The following is a 23,583-nucleotide window of genomic DNA, read 5'->3' as shown; positions in this document are numbered from 1 at the left end:
TCAGGATACCTTTATCTTTTATCAGCGTGCTTCTACCTCCGCTCTCTTCTGGAAATAAGTGTTCACCACTGCCAATTCCATCCTTTTTGCAAAGTCCACCACCATTTTCCCCTCAAAGTTCCTTTAGTGAATGCCGTACTTACCCATCACTTCTTTATCGCCCGTTTCCTTTGCCAACATGTCCATTGAAATCTGCACCAATCACAACTCTCCCTCTCTGGGATGCTCAGGACTATTTCGTCAAGTTCCTTTCAGAATTTCTCTTTCAACTCGAGGTCACATCCTACCTGTGGGGCATAGCCGCTAATCACATCATACACAATACCCTCAATTTCAAATTTCAGCCTCATCACTCAATCAGATACTCTCACCTCATACATTTAAATGTACATGAATTAAATAATTGGATTTGCTAAAAAGCTGTAGTGGGAATGTATACATTGAACTGTGAATAGTCACAGTGTAATGAAATATAGATCATATGAAATGTAAACACTGACCTTTCCACTGACCAGTTCGTATCCATTTCTGACAACAGCTCCCACATTGCGAACCCAGCCACACACAAACTGATTGTATGCATCCCTGCTCGTGTAAGCTTTCAGGTCATCCATGGTATACACTTGGAGTGAAGATAAAATAGTTCACAATGTCAGGGTAAGTTACAGCAGGATATTACGTCACATCTGTTTTCCATTCCTGTTTGGATAACTCGTTGGGGTCAACTCCATCAACCAGAGCAAGTTTCTCCTTGTAATGATTCCTTTCGACAACTGCCAGGGTGTTTACACGTTTACACTTGGCAGAAGGGTCTACCATCCCTTGCTAGATCATGGAGATCCAATTCCAAGCGTAGAAACATTGAGAAAACTATATAAAAACACATTACACCTACGCACACTCGAACTTCCCGGGGGTTTGTTGGTCTTCCAATATGGCGGAAAATTAATGCGCATGCTTGGCAGTGACGTCAGTCGCAGCCCTCCCTATTGCTTCTCCACATTTACATTCAAGCACATTTAAGACAACTATGATCATTGATAATGCGGTCGTATGATAATGACTTCCAAGTGATGGTCGAAGCGCCAAGGAGAAAAATTAAAAGTACACGCCACGTTTGTAAGGGTAAACAAAACAAAAACAGCTCGTTTATTGTGACTTTAATGACTCCAGTGCATTCCTGAGCTAAACCCGGTGCTGTCAAACTGCATCATCTCTTCTGGACTTTGCACCAAAAACATCGATATATCTTTTGCGAACCTTAAAATTGAGCAAAAGTATAATACGTGAACTTCCCTCTGGGCTTTCTAAAACAGTGGATTGGTGCAGCGAGGCAATTTAATCCCTGTTGAATTGAAAGATAAAACTAAAATAAGGACAAAGCGAATAAATTTAATTTCCCTCTCTGTAGACCCTCACAACCATACAATTGCATTAAATTAAATCAGAATATGAATTGTTTTAATTAAATGGTCATTGAGTGCGTCAACGAGCGGTGAGGGTCAGTGATATTGAAATTTGGTGCCTGTAGAGATCTTGGAGAGGAAATGATATGGAACTTCAAAGGCAGACAAAATCTCTGTAATATTCCAAATCCTTTTTTTTTAATGAATACCAAGTGGCACTGGAGAGCTCATCATTACTGTACTTCATCCATTGTGTATGAGACAAGTTTCAGTCATCTTGTGCCCTCTTGTGTATATGGTCAGAAAAAACATGGGAAGCTTGTAGACTAGAGATAACTGGGCACATTTGGTAATAATAATTTTAACGCTTATAGTCCCCTCTAAATGTCCTGGAACGGCAATGTCAATTCCTTTGTTTGTGCCGTATAGTGAAGAGTTTTGGGTTTCAGATCAAGATGACCATGACACAAGGATTCTCAATTCCATCTTTTATTCATGGCATTTACATGCGTTAACAACTCGGGACAGAGCATCATTTGATTAAAGCTAGCCACTTTTCAAATGACCATAAATGATCAAATTAACTACTGCAGCCTTAGTTGTTTCTGAGGGTTTCCCCCTTCAGTCTCCTCTTCAGGAGGTGGAATGCATGCTCTATAGGATTCAGGTCAGGTGATTGACTCAGCCAGTTTAAGACCTTCCACTTTTCCCCATGATGAAGTACTTTGTTGTGTTGGCAGTGTGTTGTGGGTCGTTGTCTTATTTCATGAATCTTCTCCTGATTAGTTTGGATGCATTTTTCTGTAAATTGCCAGAATTTTTTTCCCCCTAGACTTCAGAATTCATTTTACTGGTACCACCATGTTACATTATTAATAAATACATTTGAGCCCATTCGAGAGGTTTTGTGGCCCATCTCTTTCTTTACAAAATCCAATCTCGCCTTCTGATTCTTTTTGCTGATTGGTTTGCAACTGGTGTGATAGCCTGTGTATTTTTTGTAAGTATTCTTCAAACAGTGGATTGTGATACCTTCATCCCTCCCCCGTCGAGATCAGTAGTGATGTCACCGACTGTTGTCTTTGGGTGTTTCTTCACACCTCTCACAGTGTTTATCAACTGCTGTTGCTTAGTACACCTGCAGTTTCTTTCTGTTTCATGACATTCTTTTTTAGGTTATTCCAAATTGGTGTACTGTATTAGCTATGCCCAATGTTTGTGCAATAGATAGGCTTGAAAAAGGCTGCAGTAAAGGCTTGGAAAATTATTTTAAAGGAAGAATGCAAGTCAAAGGCTTGATGCAGTTTTTGCAAGGGTTATGCTACTAAATCCATCCACCCATCCATTTTCTTAGCCGCTTATCCTCACGAGGGTCATGGGAGTGCTGGAGCCTATCCCAGCTGTCAACGGGCAGGAGGCGGGGTACATTGTTGGGTCAAATTCTTCAAAACTTTAATTTTGAAAAATTTGACCCAAGGCACATCGAGACAAACAGCCGCACTCACAATCACACGTTGGGGCAATTTAGAGTGCCCAATAATGTTGCATGTTTTTGGGCTGTGGGAGGAAACCGGAGTGACGGGAGAAAACCCATACAGGCACATGGAAAACATGCAAACTCCACACAGGCGGGTCTGGGATTGAACCCGGGACCTCAGAAGTGTGAGGCCAACGCTTTCCAACTGAGTCACCGTGCCGCTTGTCACCTAATATTAACTTTAAGATATTTTAAATGTCTCTTCCAATACATTTGCTCACTTGAAAAGTGGGTGGCTTCAAACAAAAGGGGCTCTCTCCTAAATTGTTTCACATCAATCAATCAAAAACCTTTATTATATGCTGTGCATATAACGAGACGAGTGCTTCGCCACAAGGTGCATTCGTGAATAAAATAGAACATCTTAGGTAAAAACAAGATAAAATACATCAAGGCAGTTGTTGCTAAAATAAATAAATAAATAAATATATGCACATAGTGTGTTTTTCCAGGCTTACACTCTCTGTCCAGGATTTGGTAGATTATTAAAACCAAGGAAAGCACACAAAAGTGCAGTTGCATGACATTACAGTACTGTTATGTTCAGTGGTTTTGAGTTCAAGGAAGTGATGGGTCTGGGGAAAAAAATCTGAATCTGGTTGTCCATGTTTTGTGAACCTGTAGCGCCTGCCAGAGGGCAGCAGGTTAAACAGGTGATGACAAAGATCTAAACAGCATGAAATTAAAGCTGGAAGTCTGAACTTTTGTCTCATTCATCTTTTGAGCTGAAACCCAAATGTCTTCAGTATACAACAAAAACAAATGAACTGACCCAGCCATTTTAATACTTTTGAAGGGAACCGTATATCTGCATAATCTAATTGGATCAAATTAACTAAAGAAAAAAATAGTGATTTTAATGACATCACCACTGAAAGAAATTAAATGTTCTGTTAAAAGATCATGTCTTCTCCACTTGGCTTCAAAATAATGAGCTTCTGTCACTTGATTTTAGTCATTCCTACGGACGAACAACCAAACACACACACAATCAATGAAAGAGCATTGGCAGAGGTAGAAATGTATAGCTTTATTTAAAAAAAAAAAAAAAAAAAAAAGAACTCTTAACACAATTTGGGATGTTTCCATTTAGATAAATTGCTGGGGGAAAATTAAATAAAAGCATGCTTCCTTTGTGTTCCTCCAGCAGGCAATACTGTATAATGAGGCTAACAAGGGCTTATGATCATTCCAGCTCTTTTTCTTCTATATCAGAAATAATGTTTCCTTCAAGGTGGTGACTTGTGTTTTTTTTTGTTTGTTTTTTTTTGGGGGGTGGGGAAGACTGATCCACAAAGCATCAACACACAATACAACAAAGCTATTGTGGCCCTCTATGCTGCTGAGCCAACTTTCCATAGCCGCCTCTGGCTGGGTCGTAGTCCTGCCTGTACTCATCCCTGACCTACAGAGAAACATCCCAAAAGAATCACTTAAACTTAAAGAAAACACTTTTAGTTCATTCAATTTTTACATTTTGGTTAACTTAATTGCAGATCATTTGTTACATGTAATCTATAAATGCATGTACAGTAATCCCTAGCTATCCTGTTTCACACTTGAGGGTCGCGCTATATCACAATTTTTATTGCAGTTGTCACTGTACTGTTTTATAGTTTGTATAATATTTTTCAGATTGCTTTTGATCTCTCAATATGTATGTTGAGATTGTAATGTTTTCAAAGTGTGTCTAGAGACCTTTGAAAAAATTAAGTGCCTTAAATTATTTCTAGTTGTGGATTTCACTTTTTGCAGGGCAGTGATTGGGTGGTCACCAGTTCAGGGTGTACTCCACCTCTTGCCTAAAGTCAGTTGTGATGGCTCCAAGCCGCCTGTGACCCTATTGAGGATAAGCAGTCCGGAAAATGGATGGAATTACTGTAGGGGTGGTTTGGAATGTAACAACCGTCATGGATGGCTGATTACTGTCCTGTTTTCCACTAAATAACTTCATTTCACACTTCTGATGAAATAAAAAAATAAAATAAAATAAACTGACGTTCGTGAAGAACAACTGTGACGACTCCTGTTTGCATTACACCGATGTCATTGAAGTTAGAGCTTTACATTAGAAGTGGTTAACGTATTACACTAGGATGTCAATTACTTATAATTTAGCTGGCCCTGTGCTGTTACAGGGACTACAGTTTGGACATGGAACAATTATTTTAACAAAAAACATGGCAAAATGTTTTTTGTATTTTTTCTATGTTCAATAAAAAAATGTCTTTAACCCCCAGGTTTTTACTGGACTGACATTAGGTAGTAATGTCATTATAAAATCTTTTCAATCGTATAACGAACTCCAACTGTGAATAATGAAGAGGTCTTAAATAAAATGACACTTTACCTGTAAGTAATCCATTCATCCATTCAATTTGCTGTTTGACCTCAAAGTTGTTCTAATGTTTTCGAAAGAATTAATCTCATTTTAAAACTCAAACTACAGTGGTACCTCTACTTACCAACATCTCGAGTAACAAAACATTCATGTTTCAAAACGCCTCCTCGGAAAAATATTCCCTCTAGTTACAAAGGAAAATTAGGATATGAAAAGGAAAAAATAGGTGCTGGATTCACAACCCCCAAACATTTATGGCATGCAAAATTTGGTTTAGTTTCTTCACAGTATTCTAATTTTATTGTACAATCTGGAAACCCAAATTATGTTAACGAAATATCTTGAAATTGTTTAAATTGTCAGCCCTGAATGTGTATTCTATGAAATTTAACTGTGGAATCATTCTGTCATGATCATGTGCAGAAAATAATAGTTTCTGTATATGAATTAGTAGTTTGTGCACACAAATTGGTAGGTTGTGGGCACAAACTACATCGTGAGGAAGAACGTGTCTGGGGCTTCATAGCTGCCAAAGGCTAAAAAAAAGAAAGAAAACCTGCAACACCACCAAAAATAGGAACTTTCAGACTTTACAGGTTTTTTTTTTTTTTATATTCCTCTTCTGACCCCTCTCTCTCTCTCTCTCTCTCTCTCTCTCTATATATATATATATATATATATATATATATATATATATAAATATAAATAACCATCATAACAAGGCCACCAAGTCAGTGCCCCACATTGAACATGGCTGCCATGGTGCCGCAAGAGTTAGGTCTTTTGGAATTATATCTCAACATACATTATATTCGCGACAGGGAAATTCGTCACTCTCATTCTCTGCCTAAATTGCGCCATAATGTCAGTTAACAATAGCAGCCAATTGACCCCTCCGTTGAAATTGCGTCATCCGCGTCGCTGACCAATCAGAGGCCAGAGATCTGCATAAACCACGCCCCTTTTTTTGCACCCGCAGTTCCCTCAGACAATGTTGCATGGTCCAGTATAGCTTTTGTTAGCGTTTTATCGCGTATTTGGGTTCTTTAACAATAGATATGGTTAAGAGATGTGACGACAGGTATCCTGAAAGGCTAGTTGGTGGAGTTCAATTCGTACCCTTTCTAAAACCGAAGACCCAGTACGAAAAATGTATTCGATGGATCAAACTTTGTGGAAGACCGCATCATCAACTGAATCCATCTCATATCAACCAGAACAGAAGACCAAGTACGAAAAATGTCTTCGATGGATCAAACTTTGTGGAAGATCGTATGATCAACTGAATCCATCTAAAAATCAACCGGAACAGATATGTTTGCACGAAGGTAAGCCCTATATTTGATTTTCAATACATGTTTCATATAAATGAATTAGCAGTTCTTCGCTTGCATAATATAGCTACGTGTGAATGATTGACACACTTGATCTGTGTTGAGCGATATTTTGCGATGATCTGACTGCACAAACGTGTCTCTTTGTTGGCGGTGAGCTAAGCTAAACCGGGCTAGCAGTCCTAAAAGCCTTCGACGTGCACAGAGACACCAAGACTGAAGGAAGGATGTTTAAGGACACTAAAGTAGTGATTGTCGTACTCGGTCGGGACTTATGTAGGTTCGGCACTAATTCAAGAATAATTATTGAGGGAGCGCATAACGTTACACAAAGAAAACGAGAGAAACAACTCGTAAATCAAGCCTCGCCTTCTTTTCCTTCATACGGCGGTTCACAAACTGCTATACAGATACACATACAGATTCTGCACACAAGTGTGATATGCAACACGAAAATAGGAAACTGTCAATGACGAATTCGTCTTGGGGTTATAATATATTATGTGGCTTCTCGGTCTTCCTCTGACTCCGGAAAGATCTAGCGGTAATATCAATGGTTTCTCCGTCGATATGCATGTAAATACCATTGAAATACCCCTCGCTGAAATACTTGAAGCCCTGCTGTCTGCTTTTCAAGGATATATCACTGTTAGCTAAGAATGCGAGTGAGAAATCAGCCGGTAAATCGGACAGTTTCGCTCTATTCTTTTCTTGCTGCGCCGCCATTTTTGTTAATTGTTTGTCTGACGTTAGCGCACGCGGCGTGACGTCACTTCAGGAGGCGTGGTTAAGTGCCCTGTACGGAGGGGTCAATTGGGGAACTAAGACCATCAATAAGTTAAGTGAGAAACGGAAATTGTATTTGGACACACTGTTCCATCCCGATGGTGCATTCTGTCCGAAAGTCCAGATTTTGATGTGTTTATCTTTTTCCTAAATTCCCATTGTACAACTTTTTGGGTTTGATAGATATTCTTACAATTTACCCCAAAAAAATCATACAGTGGGTGCAGATGGTATTCAGACAACTCTAAACTTTGTTATATTGCAACCATTCGCGAAAATCATTCAAATTCTTCTTTTTTTTACCCCACAATGTACACACAAAACCCCATATTGACAGAAAAAAACAGAACTGTTGAAATATTTGCACATTTATTAAAAAGAAAAACTGAAATAACACCCTTTGGCTCATTATTTAGCAGAAGCACCCTTGTGGCCTAATTCAGCCATGAGTCTGTTTAGAAAGGATACATTTTCCACACCTGAATTTGGGGATTCTCTGGCATTCCTCCTCCTCCCAGTTTTGTCAGGGTGAGAAACAGAGATGCTCAATTAGGTTTAAGTCAGGGCTCTAGCTGGGCCATTCAAGAACAGTTATGGGGGTGTTCTGAATCCATTCCTTAGGGTTATTTTAGCTGAGAGCTAAGGCAGAGTCATTGTCTTAAAAAATAAATTAACCTTCAGCAGAGTCTGAGGTCCTGAGCACGCTGGAGAAAGTTTTTGTTAAGGATATTCCTGTTCTTGGGCGTATTAATCTTTCTCTTGTTTGTAACCAGGCATCCTGTTCCTGCAGCTGAAAAATAATGCCACAGCATGATGCTGCCACCACCACACTTCACTGTTGGGACTGGATTGGACAGGTGACGCTTACAATTAAGGCCAAAAAATTCTGTCACCAGAGCAGAGAATCTCGCCATCTTAGAGTCCTTCAGGTGGTTTTATTTATTTACTTATTTATTTTTTTCAAGCAAATGGCATTCAGGCCATCGTGTGTCTTGTATTGAGGAGAGGGTTCAGTTGGCTCAGAGTTGGCAGCAGCAGCAACTGGTGGAGGGCTGCAAGTGATTGTTGACTTTCTAGAACTTTCTCCCATCTCCCGTGATCTTTGGATTCTTCTTTACCTCTCTCACCAAGGCTCATCTCCACCCATTGCTCAGGTTAGCTGGACAGCCACCTCTAGGAAGGGTTCTGGCCATTCCAAACATCTTCCATTTAAGGATAATGGAGGCCACTGTGCTCTTAGGAAACTTAAATCCAGCACTTTTTTTTTGTAATTTTGGCCACATTTGGGCAATGCCACAATTGTGTCCATGAGCTATTGAGGACCTCAGAACCATCTCAAGAATTAACAGAACAAATGGACAGCACCTGAGTTAAATACATTTGTCACAGCAAAGGCTCTGAATACATATGGCTGTGATATTTCAGGTATTTTATTTTTAATAAATCTGAAAAAAAAAAAAACAATTGTTTGTTTTTGTCAATATAGGGTCCTGTTTTTACATTAACAAAGGGAAAAAAATAAACAAATGATTTTAGCAAATGGCTGCAACAAACTTAAAAATTTAAGGGGGTCTGAATACTTTCCGTCCCCAGTGTACATTTATAGCATAAACCCCTACACAGAATAGTATACTGGCAGAGGTAGTCAGAGTACCAAGTCACTTACTTGTCCTCCAGACTTGCCACGACCATATTGTCTTCCCTCTTTAAAGCCAGTGTCCCAGTCTGTCCTGATCATGCGGTCATCAAGACGTGTGCCATTTATGAAGCGCATTGCATGTTCTGCATCTGCCCTTGTATAGTATCTGTACAAGCAAGGGTTAAGTTCTTTTGTATACTCTTCAGACATTCCGTGTGAGTGACAATACTTCAGTTAGATCCATCTGGTCATGTAATTAAACCGAACTGGGATAAAGGATACTCGACGAAGCAGAAGCCACAAGCAGTCTTTTTTACTTTATCAAGACCGATGATGATCCTCTTTACATCTCCACTCTTCGAAAAGAGCTCGTGAACCTGCTCAGAAGAGAAAAGACACGTACATTTTTACATGTTACTTGGAAAAATGGAACACCAACACTACTATGTTCTCTTTTAACTGGACCAATGAATCATTTCTGAACACCCAGCCTCCTTTAAAAGTATTGAGACGTCACAGTCAATTCCTCTGTTTTTGTTCCATCCTGAAAACATTTGGGTTTCAGATAAAAAAGGTGAATATGAGACAAAAGCTCACAATTCCAGCTTCTATTTCAAATAGAGGTGTGTAAAGCAACTCAGGAAGGAGCACATTCTGTTGAAGCCACCCACTTTTCAAGTCACCAAAAAGTATTGGAACAGCCTTATTAAATTTACTTAAAGGTCTACTGACACGTAAAGTATGATTTTTAGTACGTTTCTAATGGGGAAAAAAAGAAAAAAGGCAGCTGGAATGGACCCAGCCGTTTTTCCACCACAAGTCATGATGTTGTATATGGATTTTTGCATCTCCAGCCATGAAAATCCTCTGAAGGCATTTGTTTCTGAGAAGAACCAGGAAGTGACAATTTTTTTTACAGTAGTGGGGTCAAGTGTTTATAACTATTGTACCAGCGAAAAATTACTTGTTTTTTACAGCGTGTTTGCCAAAATGCCGGATTGTCATGTTGCTGGATTTTGCGCAAACACTCGGGAGGATGGATTCACACTTTTCCAAAACACCTGGTTTGTCGTGAAAAATGAATTGCACGGGTGCAAGGGACGAGAGCTTTGTGTGTTCCAAATGACAGGTAGGTGTGTATAGAGCTATTAAAAAATAAAATAATAGTTGTGGGGGACTAATTTGTCTCACAGTTCATAGCATATGTCAGTCATTGTGATTTGGCGCGCGCGCCCGCGCGCCATCACACTCGCAGATCTGCACAGTCGAGCACGAAAAATGATGCACGTGAAATTTGTTAAATTAACGATCGATGGTGTAGCGCCGCAGAAAAGGAGTCAGAGTGTCGGACAAAGGAACAAAACTTGTTTTATTGGCAGACATCAAAACACTACTCGCATAACGGGGGGAACTCTGTGAACTCGTCACTCCGGAAGAGCAACAACAAAAACAGTCCATGCGGAACCCCGCACCCCAACTCGAGGTCCCGCGGGTGAATTATGTAAACACCACTATGGTACCGGTTTATCGTTTTTTTTTTTTTTGCTACAACTGTTTGGTTAAAAATGGTTATGAAAGTAAGCGGTTTTTTTTGCCATCCTTAGTCCGCATGCACTGCTAGTACCACTGCCTGAAGTTGATGCTTCACTATTTTGATATTTTAGAAACAGATTCATACCAACGGAAGATGAGAGAGTCTTCGCCAAATCAGCGTGTCTCCTGTTTTTCCGGTGCGATTCTAGCGCTTTGACGCCCATCTTTTCAAGCTGGTAACTTTGCTTGCACAGATGGCAGTAAAACACGTGCCGATATTTTGGATCTCGACGAACCCAGCTCCCAAACTCCTCACTTTCAACCCAAGTTTCTTGAAAAATGCACTTCTCCGTGATACAAGTTGGATCGATGAAAGAACTACGCTACGTCGTAATGAAGACGAAGTGAAATGCCTACTCACGGAAACAAACAATGGAATATAGACAAGATGGCGACTAGTTGTCAACACGGTGACTTCCGTTGACAATTTCCGGCTGATTTGGACGCCAGACGGATAGCTTTTTCTTTTAACATAAAAGATTAATTTATTTTTTAGGGAGAATTTTGGCGGTAGAGGTCCTCCCTTTGATATTTTTTTTAAATTTAAGGCCTTTTTAGGGCCTAGACTGGTTTTCGCGGATTTTAAGGACTTTTATGAGCCCCTAAATGAAAATGTAGGGGTTTTTAGGGACTTTTAGGGCCGCGTGCCAACCCTTTACTAATGTTGCATTGGCTAATTTCTCCAGTGTTAGCCTTACAGGGACAGATTTTAAGGTGGGAATTCTCAGCAAAAGATGGTGTCATGATATCCATCTGCAAACTGCCCCACTGCTCCCATGCAGCGATGTGTGGTGGTGGTGTGTTGGTCAAAAGTTGTATGGCACACTGATAAATGCAGCAGGAACGTGTGGAGTGGTATTACTGCTCTTATCTGTGACTGTGTTTCCATCAAAAGCAGAGGATATACAATTGGCCGCATCCATCTTTGGACCTCCCCTTGGGTTCTCCCGAAGGTGAAGGTCCTCTTGGAAAGATGGAGATCCGACATACATTGATGCAAATGGCATCCCAACAGCGTACCAGATAAGTACAAGTTGGTTAACGAGATTGCTGCAGGATGGGAATCCATCTTGTTATGGATAACTCTGAATAAAAATGTTGACAGAATAATCTATATACATTACAATGTACAGAAACTGGGTAACTATACGGAAGCAAGCTTTATTGCCATAAGGGAACAACCAGCTGCAACCTCACTCATGACGTTCCAGAACTGCATAGCGGTCGACATGCTCCTGGCCGAGAAGGGTGGCGACTGCTCAATGTTCGGTGACCAGTGCTGTTTATTCCAAATATCACAGCACCTGATGGGTCACTCACAAGGGCCATTCAAGGCCTCCGCACCCTGAATCACAAGATGAAGGAGCACTCTGGTGTAAAGTAGTGGTTTGGGGGTGGCTAATCTAACAACTGGTCCTAGTTTCTATAGCTGTTTGCATCTATTCTTGCATTGTGTGGATGTTGTTGTATTCCCTGCATAAAGGCATCACTTAACCAACTTATAACCACTACTCTACTACTCCCCGACAAATTCAAAATTGGCAGAAATATATCCACTATTGGCACAACAGGGTAATGACAGTGATATTGTTGACCACGAAGATGACGTTGTGACTTCTCTTCTAGACCTGTTCTCTGATCCAGAAGACTACAAGTAATTAGTGCTATATTTTCCTCAGAGTGTAACTATGTAGAATAAAGCCGAAAGGGTGATCTATTAGATGATGTGAAGATTAGAGCAAATGTAGGTTAAACGGGAGGATAATGTAGAAATAATTGTAAATAGAATTAAGTAACTGCTTCTGCCTGCAATAAAGAAATGCTTTGCTCTGCTCCAATTCAGTTACTGCTCTGGCTGCAATGAAGAATGCTTTGCGCTGCCTGCAATGAAGAATGCTTTGCGCTGCTCTAGAAAACATGGTAACATGGTAGTAAATGTCGGATAAACGGGGGGGGGAACTGTAGGAATAATTGTGATTATAATTATCATACATCTGCTTCCCATAAAGAAATTCTTTGGTCTGCTCTAGATAACATGGCAGCCTCCTAGCAGGAGATAGCAAGAACAAAAACGTCTAATCATCAGAACTGTTAGAACCGCTGCCTGTTAAAGAAATGATGACCACATGTATTCAGCAATCTTCCACACATGCACACGCACATGAACAAATATGTACACTTTGTTTCCATCTGTTTTGCTTGCCGTCTCCTTTTTGTAACATCCACGTAAATAAGGGGTGTCTTAAAACTAAATAAAGAGAGGTGCTGAGGAGAGGATAATCAGAGAGTGCAGGGGTGAATTGTACGAGACAGTTCCTCTCCTCTCTCCTCGCGAGACTTGAACTGGTGTCTTTGCTTCCTTTTTTGTCCTGTTTAATGAATGTCTGATTGGTGAACCTGACAATTGGCCACACCTGAATCAGGCGACGAGGTGGATGATAATCTAACGTCTTTTTGTGGACAGGGCATGCAGTCACACTGCCTCACAATCGACGCAATGAGCACCCATGGTGTAACTGAATTTCCTTTGACATGGCTCATGATGTTGATGGCTTTCGACATAAACGCGCTCGCATTACGTGAAGCAGTTCTGAACACGCGCTTTTTTACATGCTCCGTACGGTTAACTTGCATTTCCTGTTTCCGGATGAATACCGGTTGTTTTGGACCAGTCTTGTTTAGTTAACAGCGTTTATGAAATAAACATGTAAATTAATGTCTACACCACACAAAATAAGCGACGTCTTGAGAGAATGCGAGGGGAGGGGCGTTACTGTTACTAGTGTTATTGCCTCAACATGGCTATGCTCGTGAAAGCAAAAGAACAAACTCAAACGCAATGCTCAACTAATATCCAGATTAATTTTAGGCAATTTTTCCTCAATTTTCCGGAGCGATTTTTATGAAAATTAAAAAAATCCGGAATTCCGGGAAAATCTGGAGGATTTTCATCAATGAGTTTTACACCAAGAAAAATAGACAGGGATATCATTGTGGGTTTAAAAAAAAAAAAAATAAGAAAAAGTTGCAAGCCACCTTTCAAATTTACAGTTCATAATTGCCTCGGTTTAGTTAGCGAATGTATTTTTTTGTTTGTTGACATTTTCATTGTAAGTTTGGAAAAAGATAAAATTGTTCTTAAAAATATTCTGATGGGAATGTAAATGCTGTAATCTGAATCTTGGAATGAGCCATTTAACTTCAATGGATGACACTGATCTGACCACAGTGCATACGTCTGATGTTGCTCACAGTGGCCAAAGTGGACACTCACTGGTTTCGTCTGTTTGCTCAGACACGTCAAAAATTACAGGGAACGTTGGTCTTGACATTAATTTACATGTTTATTTCATAAACGTTGGTAACAAAAGAAGCCTGATCCTAAATAATCAGTATTCACCCAGATACAGTAAATGCAAATTAACAGTACTGAGCATGTTGGGATGTTATCCCAAAAGCACATGTTCCGAGCTTCTTTACGTATGTCGAAAGTCAACATCATGAGTTTTGTCAAAGGAAATTCAGTTACACTGAAAACATTCTGGGATATAACACAGGTAATGTTTCAGTATCTAACTACAATAATTATGAGATTGTGATTTACTTTGACTTGATCTAAGTTCTAACGTTAGACTAGTCTATCTATATGTCTAAATGCGAAGTTATTTTCCCCTCTGGTACCGTGTTATCTTGAAGTTGAAAACCTTTCCCCTCTACATGGTTCAGGAAGATATAGATCATCTACTGCTAGCTTTCATCAATGGATAGACAATAGATCCAGCCGTAAATTACGCTAGATTATAACAATGCATCATGATGAAATAAAATGATTTGATTACATGAATACTTAGTTTTGAAACTGAATGTCTATTTACCTCTTTAAAAATGTCTGTCTCAGTGCAGTGTCAAATTATGATGATGGTATTATATAACTACAGACTCAGGTATAACAACTCAAGTTATTTTAAGGTCTTGAGATTCCATCCGTAATCACACCCGTAACTTTATATCTGCGGGCATGACTGACCACACCTGTAAATTTTCCAAACGTGAGTGACTGATATGTTATGTGTGAATTTAGAATAAATCCCCTTGGTCAAACTGGCAACATGTAAAAAATTGCGTGTATTGAGTGAAAGACAATTTAATCACACAATAAACCACAAAACAATAAAATAGAATTACAGACAGTTTAGTAGCATGTAACATGAGCTAACTAGCTAACTAGACGTTTACTCACCAAATTTGAACAACTTCGCAGAAAGCAGCACTGGTAAAAAGCTCCGTTCGTGTCCGACAACATAATCTTTTATCTCAGAATGTGATAGAGTACGCCGGCCCTGCGCTGTCGTCATCCGCCGGCGGACGGCTTGGTGTTAGCCTCGACGCAGAGGTGGATTGGGCGGGTAGGGGTTTTTTGGCCATGTGCGGAGAGGAGAAAGGAGCTCCCCCCTCCACCGGTGTCTGGGCACTAGTTACTTCCTGAGTACTGTGTCCTCCTGAGTACGCTACATACACAAATCATTTGGAATATTTGATCGAGTTCCTTGTCTGTCAGGGAGTCTGTTGTCAGTTAGAAGTGATCCGCATATCATCTAATATGGCTAAAACAATCAAGTAATACGGCCCTGGTCACTTCACTTGCTTCTGAGATGTTCTCTTCTTCAAAAAAAGAGCTTCAGTCTCAAAAGGGGTGTCAGAAAAATCCCAAAATCTCTATTGTTCATCTGCCATAGCAGGTGCCTAAGTGTCCCCGTGTGACATCTGCAAATGACATAGCAGGCAATATGGCTACCACTGGAACGTCGAGTGAGACTTCAGCAACTTTGCGCATGAATGACACTCTGCTCATTTTTTTTGCTTTCGTATCAAAATTGAAGTAAATCATGTGTAGTTTTCATAATATCAATTTTAAAATGTATATGGGGATGTCAGTTAAGCTTTAAAGTGAATAACATTTTCTATATGTTCGTATAACACTTAAGTGCAATAACCGCATTAAGCCTGAGACCCACTGACTTCACCAGACTCTTCCATTCTTCATTTGAAATGCTTTTCAAGGACTTTACTGCAGGTTCATTCAATTTTTCTTTGTTTCTAGGGATTTCTCCCTTTAATCTCCTTTTAGGGAGGTAAAATGCACACAATTTGATTATGATCCCGGGACTGACTTGGCCAGTCTAAGACCTCCCACTTTTCCACACTGTTGAAGTCCTTTGTTGTGTTGGCACTGTGTTTTGGGTCATTGCTTGTTGCAAGATGAAGCCCTAATAGTTTGGATTCATTTTTCTGTACATTGCACCAAAAAAGATTTTGTAGACTTCAGAATTCATTTCTGGCACAACCATCGTGACTTACATCAGCAATCAAGATGAGTGAGCCCGTTCCAGAAGCAGCCATGCAAACCCAAGCCATGACATTACCCACACAAGCCCATGCTTCACAGATGGGCTTGTGTTTTTTTATCATAAGCAGATCCTTTCATTCTTCATACTTTGGCCTTTTAATCACTGGTAGACGTTAATCAATACAATTGATGGCTTTAGAAGTCAAATATGCATGTTAATGAGGTGGGCTGACAGTGAATGAGTTAATTTAGTAATCAGTCCATAAAACATTGTTCCTAAATTTCTGTGGCTCACCTCTGCCATTCTTGGCTAAATCCAACCTGGTCTCTTGATTATTTTTGCTGATGAGTGATTTGCATCTTGTTGTATGGCCTGTACATTTCTTCTCTCAAAGTCTTCTTTGAATAATTTAAGATACCGTTATTCCCTGCCTTGTGGAGGTTGGCAACGATGTCACTAACTTTTGTCTTTTGGTGTTTCTTGACAACTCTCAATGTTGGCGTCATCAACTGCCGTTGATACCCTCGGCTGATCTTTTCAATGTTTGTTGTTCAGTGGACCAGTAGTTTCTCTTTTACAGGAGATTCCAAACTGTTGTATTGTATTCCCAATGCTCTGATTAATTTTCCCTCTTTGCTCAAAAAATGGTTTGCTTTTCAGCCATAGACTGGTCTCTGATCTTTTTTGTTTGCAAAACAGTAAATGTGGTTCTCAGGTGAAACCTAAACCCACAAACAAGCACTGTCTAATACAGGGGTCACCAACGTGGTGCCCACGGGCGAATGGTAGCCTGCGAGGACCATATAAGGTGCCCGTGAGGTATGTTCTCAAAATACCATACGGCACAAACTGTTACTATTTTATGTGCTTTAAATACTGAATCTGACTTGCTTACGTGAATTAAAATACCTGTAATGTCATTTACTACAATAAATTAAAACAAAAATATTTTGTATAGGTGTAATGAACTGAGGCTGAAATTTGCCGCAAACAGGTCACGTAGCCCTTCATGCGATTGGTGCTCAAGAAGTAGCCCTCAGCCTCAAAAAGGTTGCTGAGCCTGGTCGAATATTTAAGCAATCAAGCTAAAATGCAAACACCCGAGCAACTAGAAACACCAAGTCATGTTCCAATAGTTTTGCTCACTTGCAAATTGAGTACCTTCAAATAAGCTTTCCTGAGTTGTTTAACACATCTAGATGTTAATACTAAGAAATAAAAGATGTAATTCTGAAGTTTTGTCTCAGTCATCTTTTGTTCTGAACCCCAATTGTCTTCAGTTACCAACAAAAAACAAAAAATTGATGTTGCCATTCCCAATGAACGGGTTTCCAATTACGGCATCTTGTGCGTCATAGAGGTCAGAGAACAAAAGCTAAAGGTGAAATGTAAATTTTTTTTATATCGTTAATTTATCCGATTGGTCTAAGGACTGTGGTGACGTCATTGGAAACCTATCCATTTTGGCAATAACTCCTACCTGCTCTTCTGTAGTGTAGAAGGAAAGGTTCCCCACATATAAAGTGTGGCTTGCCTTCAGCAGCTTCTCTTGTAAATGACACTTGCCCTGGAAACAAGCAGTCATACAAACGTGAGCAATTGTTACCAAACAGGTAAAAGAGGTGTGTGTGTGTGTGTGCGCGCCATGTGTTGTTTTAATTAATGACACCTAAGTTATCATTTAATCATTTTAGAATTTACAGGTATCAATTCAAGTGTTTCTTCTTACCACATTTTGAAATGTTTTGAATATTTGTTAATTTAGTCCAAAACTAATTACGAAACCTTCCGTTAGGCTAAACAAAAGCGACCCCTCGTTAACCATTATTTTCTTTAACTGAGAAACGGCAATTAAAAAAAAACAGCTTCATTAAATAGCTGGCCTAAACAATCGATTTCTCGAAGCAACACAAATGTTCCAAAACATTTCTTCGTTGAAAATGTAAGCTAAACGCCACAATTTGCAAACATTGGCGTTAAACCGTAACGTAAACATGTCGGTTATTTCGCCTTGTCTTACCTTAAAATGTTGGTCTCTGTATGCACCGATATCGGTGTAAGAATCGCTATTTAAAGCATTCAATTTCACCGACATTGTGAATTATCAAACAACAAGAGAGGCGACGTTTTCTTGGCGTCGCAGTTAGAGCAACTATGGCGTTTTCGAGTTGTGATTAGTCCATCCGCTAAAGACGTCCGTATGCAACAACTTCCACACTTGAAGCGTCCGGGGCGTCCCTTATAATACCGTAGTTATGGAGACACGCTCTGTTACCACGCTGCTTCCCGTTTTTCATTTGATTTAGTATTTACAGTATTTATTATGTTAGTCTCGGTTCTCAAAAAGTTATGCTGCGCTATTGTCTGTAGCCGGTTTCCTAAGCATGGGGGGAATATCGTCATGCTCTATGTTTTACTTCCCTGGAATAAGCTTCAAAAAGACGTAAAACCAAACAACCTGATTCCCTGCATTTCAACCCATCCATTTTCCAATCCGCTTATCCTCACGAGGGTTGCGAGAGTGCCGGAGGATATCCCAGGCGTTATCAAGCAGGAGGCAGTATTTGCAGGTGAATTCCTTTACAAATGGTGGCGCTGTTAGTAAACGGCAAAACACAGAGCACTTCCGTTTCCTTCTCGACTGATAGCACGCGTTTTATAAGCTGACTCAACTGTGCAACTTGTAGAAGGTACAAAACCCAGGTAGCCTTTGAGCCATGCGGGTGGGTTTTTTGTTAGCGATGACAGCGCTGTCCCTCAGCCCGATGTTGGTCTGCGCGTCCGAGAAGAAGAAGCTGCAGATCGGTATCAAGAAGCGAGTGGACAATTGCCCCTTGAAGTCCCGCAATGGAGACGTGCTAAACATGCACTACACCGGCAAGCTGGAGGACGGCACCGAGTTCGACAGCAGCGTCCCCCGCGGCAGACCTTTCACCTTCACGCTGGGCAGCGGCCAAGTGATTAAAGGTTGGGACCAGGGCCTGCTCGGCATGTGCGAGGGAGAAAAGAGGAAGCTGGTCATCCCCGCCGAGCTCGGCTACGGAGACCGAGGAGCGCCGCCTAAGATCCCCGGAGGAGCGACACTTATATTTGAGGTGGAACTGCTCAGCATCGAGAGGAGATCCGATCTTTGATGAAAGAGGGAAGCTCAAGGGTCCTGCGAAGGATCCAGGTACGCCTACCTACCTAATTACTCTTAAAACTAACTAATATCCATTTTCTCTCTGTGTCATTAATTCTATATGTGATCGAATAACAATCATAACTTTAACCAAGATATAGCTTTTAAGTGATTACAATTTTTCTGTGCAACATGGGAATTTTGTATACTCTGTGTTGTTATTTGTAATTTTACGGATTTTTATAAGAAATTGCAGTCAGAATCAGGTTTTAGAGGGAACAGATAGAGGGAAAAAGTAACGAGTATTAATAAAGCAGTGCTTAAAGGAAGACTTTGTCCAAAATGCTTATGGACAATAAACCATCCAATGCGAAGTTATATTATTATTACATATATTTTGGACATTAATTGAAAAAAAATTGAAAATAAAGAATAAACAACAAATGGATGGATGGATATATATGTGTAATCACTTTAGGGAAGTCATGATTTTTTTTTTTTTTTGCATTTTATATTTCAGATATAAATAAACAATTTCATAGTCCTACACCATACTCAGAAAATAAGCTTGCATTTTTGATAAACTTTGGACATAGTCTATAGCATTCATATCGCTCACATAGGATTCCAAGACCGTTAAAAATGTATACTCACTGATTTTCCACTGGATGTACACGTGGTCCTTTCATCAAACTGTCATGGATCATAAGTAAATTGATACACTATGTAACACGTCTTCATCCAAACAAACAGCTTTGTATCAATTATCTAGTTTCTACGTTATTCAGGCATGTTGATCATGATCCAAGGTTATTCCGATACGCTCCATTTTTCTTCGACCTTTTCAAACTCACAACATCTCTGGCATTCTGCCACAGTTGGCAGTTGGTCACAAAGAGACAATGAACACCAGTCTTTCAAAACGAGACTGTCTGGAACATCTCCGAGGTCCACGTTATGTGATTGTTGTAGTCCTCCAATACGTCAAGTTCCGCCTGTGTGTATTCTGGCTCAAACGCATAGGGTTGAACATTGTAAATTATGATTTTTTTGTTTTGTTTGTCATTGTTTTTCACAAAAATCAGCCACAAAATGCCAGATAATGGACGTTCTGTGTTCGGTGAAACACATCCATGAGCAATGGGGGGTCAGAACAGGAAGCACTGCATGGTAAACGCTGATTGACTGTCAGTTTTCCAGCCGGGCTCATTGAATTGTCTAAGCAAAAGAGGAATTTCGATGCTACTTTTCCAATTTAGAGATGTTTCTTGGTTAAATCTGTGGATAACTCTGGCATTAAAAGAATCACTGAACCCTCATCTACTAACTTTAAATTTGTTGTCCCATTCTGTTTACTTTCGACAAAGTCTTCCTTTAACTACATTAGGATTAGTGATGCAATGAGTAGAGAATAGGACAGGATAGGTAGCCGTGGTGATCCTGGCAATGCAACTGGACTGGCTATGTATGTCCGGAACAACTGGACAAACCGTGTCTTTCAGTGAGAAGATAGTGCAGGAATTTCAACAAGTCAGTTTTAGAGCAAAGGGCCTTGGCCCCAGGAGCCACGCCAATGGGCCACTCACTGATACCCAATTACTAAACCGCCATCTCCCTGACAAAGGTGGTATGCATTCAAATGGGATTTGTAGTTTGTTTTCAAACATATCTTTTGTCATTCTATGGTGTTGTGTAGTTTTTTTTTTTTTTTTTTTGGGGGGGGGGTGTGTAAACAAGAAACAAGGCTAGAACATGACATTATAGACTGCGTGTATAATTTCTGGACATATGTGCCCCACAACTGACTGACTGCAACCATTCCATGCAAAGTACTAATAAGCAGCAGATAGTTCACAAATGTAATGTTTGCTCATTCGATTTCCAGGAGACCTGCTCTGATAGGACATCTAAAAGTGAAGTAGACAACATGACAAATTTGGGATGGGTTCTCTTCCGCCATCGGAGTCACTACATCTGCATAATATGCTCTCTTTTACTGGACCAAGATTGCAGGAATAAGATGGTCTGCCATCTTAAAAACACTGCAGGATTCCATTGAAATACACTTTTTTGTTTTTCAGTTATTAGCAGGCATGTTTATGTCTGTTCTTTTTTAATTTTAATATGTTGGCCAGATAATTCAACCCACTGGGAAAATGGGCAACAGTTCATTTCAGCTTTTGTTGACCTGATTTGTAAAATGATAATAAAGAAATACCTTTGCAAAAGAAAAAAATGTCTGCTTGTAAAATATATTGCAAGGAACGCTTTTTATAGGCAGCACAGTGGAGACCTTGGGCCTCACAGTTCTGAGCACCGGAGTTCAAATCCCGGCTCGGCCTGTGTGGAGTTTGTATGTTCTCCCTTACCTGTGTGGGTTTTCTCTGGGCACTCCGGTTTCCTCCCACATACCCTAAACATGCCTTAATTGGAATTGCCCCTAAGTGAGATTTTGTGTGCGACTGTTGATGCAATTGGCTGGCAACTTATTCAGGGTGTAGAGTACAGCTATTTCCCAACATTTATTATAATTTACCTCTTTATTTGTGATAGCTTATGTGATACCACATGGTATTTCCGAGTGGCTTCGGTTGTTTTCCAAATTTTCAATTTCAGCAAAACTAGTTGATGACGGTTGACCAGTCATGACCACTAATTCCAAAAGTCCAGTCATCCAGAGATGTTCCTAGAAAAACAGCTAAGACAAGCCTGAGGACTGTCGAGAGTGAACTCAAACCAACTAAGATTGTTTTCTTGCAAGGGGCAGACAGAGGACACACTGTGTGAGGGCACTTCCTCAGACTGCCAAAGTGGTAGTCCCTGTCTGCTCTTTTTTTATTGCATTCTCAGGTCAAAGGGTTACATGGTTATACAGTAAAAATGCTGACACAGATGGCTACACCAACAGCACATAAACACTAAGCAGGGTTCGCACGCGGCCCTAAAAGTCCCTAAAAACCCCTAAATTCTTGAAGGTGCATTTAGGGGCTCCTAAAAGTCCTTAAAATCCGCGAAAACCGGTGAAGCCCCTAAAAAGGCCTTAAATTGAAAAAAATATCAAAGGGAGGACCTCTACCGCCAAAATTCTCCCTAAAAAATAAATTCATCTTTTATGTAAAAAAAAAAATAGCGATCCATCTGGCGTCCAAATCAGCCGGAAATTGTCAACGGAAGTCACCGTGTTGACATCTCGTCGCCATCTTGTCGATGTTCCATTGTTTGTTTCCGTGAGTAGGCATTTCACTTCGTCTTTGTTACGATGTAGCGTAGTTCTTTTATCGATCCGACTTGTATCACGGGGAAGTGCATTTTTCAAGAAGCTTGGGTTCAAAGTAAGGAGTTTGGGAGCTGGGTTCGTCGAGATCCAAAAGATTGGCATGTGTTTTACTGCTATCTGTGCAAGCAGAGTTACCAGCTTGAAAAGATCGGCGTCAAAGCACTGGAGTCGCACCAAAAAAACAGGAGACACGCTGATTTGGCGAAGACTCTCATCTTCCGTTGGTATGAATCTGTTTCTAAAATATCAAGATAGTGAAGCATCAACTTCAGGCAGTGGTACTAGCAGTGCATGCGCACTAAGGATCGCAAAAAAAAAACCTTTCATAACTGTTTTTAACCGAACAGTTGTAGCAAAAAAACAATAAACCGGTACCAGAGTGGTGTTTACATAATTCACCCGCGGGACTTCGAGTTGGGGTGCGGGGTTCCGCACGGAATGTTTTTGTTGTTGCTCTTCCGGAGTGACGAGTTCACAGAGTTCCCCCGTTATGCGAGTAGTGTTTTGATGTCTGCCAATAAAACAAGTTTTGTTCCTGTGTCCGACACTCCGACTCCTTTTCTCCGCCGCTACACCATCGATCGTTAATTTACTCCGCGGTAATGGGGTAGTTTGTGCACAATATTGACAAACAAGCTTGTTGAATGTGGCTTTCAACAACGCACTCGTGTAAGTTAATTTTTTGGGGTTTTTTTTGTAAAAATGTTTTAATGTTGACATTCTACTTTCAGAAAGGGCATGAAAGTATACCGAGCGTTTCCTCAATGCCATGTTTGATGTTTCTTTGATTTAACTGAATGTTCTTTTGAGTCCAACTTTACTCTAACAGTGAAACTTGAAAAAAGTGGAAATGATGTTGAAAAAAATAGCGCAATGTGGAAGAAATGATTAGAAATTTTAACCGATTTCGAAAGTCCAATTACGGTTTCGGTTTAAAAAAAAAAAAAAAAAAACGGTTATTTGTGGCCGGTTGCGATCCCTAATGCGCACCTACAGTTGTCCGGCCATCGACTTCAACCAGCCAGAAGTCAGGTTTTATGAACGTAGTTCAATACACGAAGACGGACTCGTTAAAGGCAGAGATCGTGTGGACTTTAAAAGTGATCTGCAGCCATTACAGTTACAAAGCTTGTGAAAATAATTTGAAAGTGTTTGCAGTCATGTTCCCAGACAGTGACATTGCTAAAAACTACCACTGTGG

At 40.2% G+C, this 23,583-nt stretch overlaps 2 protein-coding genes across 2 annotated transcripts; one reads left to right on the top strand and one right to left on the bottom strand.

The window, feature by feature from the left end:
* Positions 1–3,991: 3,991 nt before the first annotated feature.
* Positions 3,992–18,425, bottom strand: ncbp2 (nuclear cap binding protein subunit 2). The gene is made up of 5 exons (XM_061824145.1): positions 18,005–18,425; positions 17,465–17,551; positions 9,326–9,420; positions 9,071–9,209; positions 3,992–4,348 (listed from the first exon to the last, which is right to left on the bottom strand). Exons 1-5 carry the CDS (start codon positions 18,077–18,079, stop codon positions 4,265–4,267), a joined length of 480 nt encoding a protein of 159 aa, XP_061680129.1. The 5' UTR covers positions 18,080–18,425; the 3' UTR covers positions 3,992–4,264.
* fkbp2 (FKBP prolyl isomerase 2) lies at positions 17,468–21,336 on the top strand. The gene is made up of 3 exons (XM_061824146.1): positions 17,468–17,597; positions 18,724–19,156; positions 20,991–21,336. The coding sequence occupies exons 1-2, from the start codon at positions 17,540–17,542 to the stop codon at positions 19,116–19,118; spliced, it is 453 nt and encodes a 150-aa protein (XP_061680130.1). The 5' UTR covers positions 17,468–17,539; the 3' UTR covers positions 19,119–19,156; positions 20,991–21,336.
* Positions 21,337–23,583: the final 2,247 nt, after the last annotated feature.

The sequence above is a fragment of the Syngnathoides biaculeatus genome, chromosome 7 (assembly GCF_019802595.1).
Source record: "Syngnathoides biaculeatus isolate LvHL_M chromosome 7, ASM1980259v1, whole genome shotgun sequence".
In the NCBI taxonomy this organism is placed as follows: Eukaryota; Metazoa; Chordata; class Actinopteri; order Syngnathiformes; family Syngnathidae; genus Syngnathoides; species Syngnathoides biaculeatus.
The sequence above is the reverse complement of the archived record's forward strand: the minus strand, read 5'-3'. Positions and strand labels throughout refer to the sequence as shown.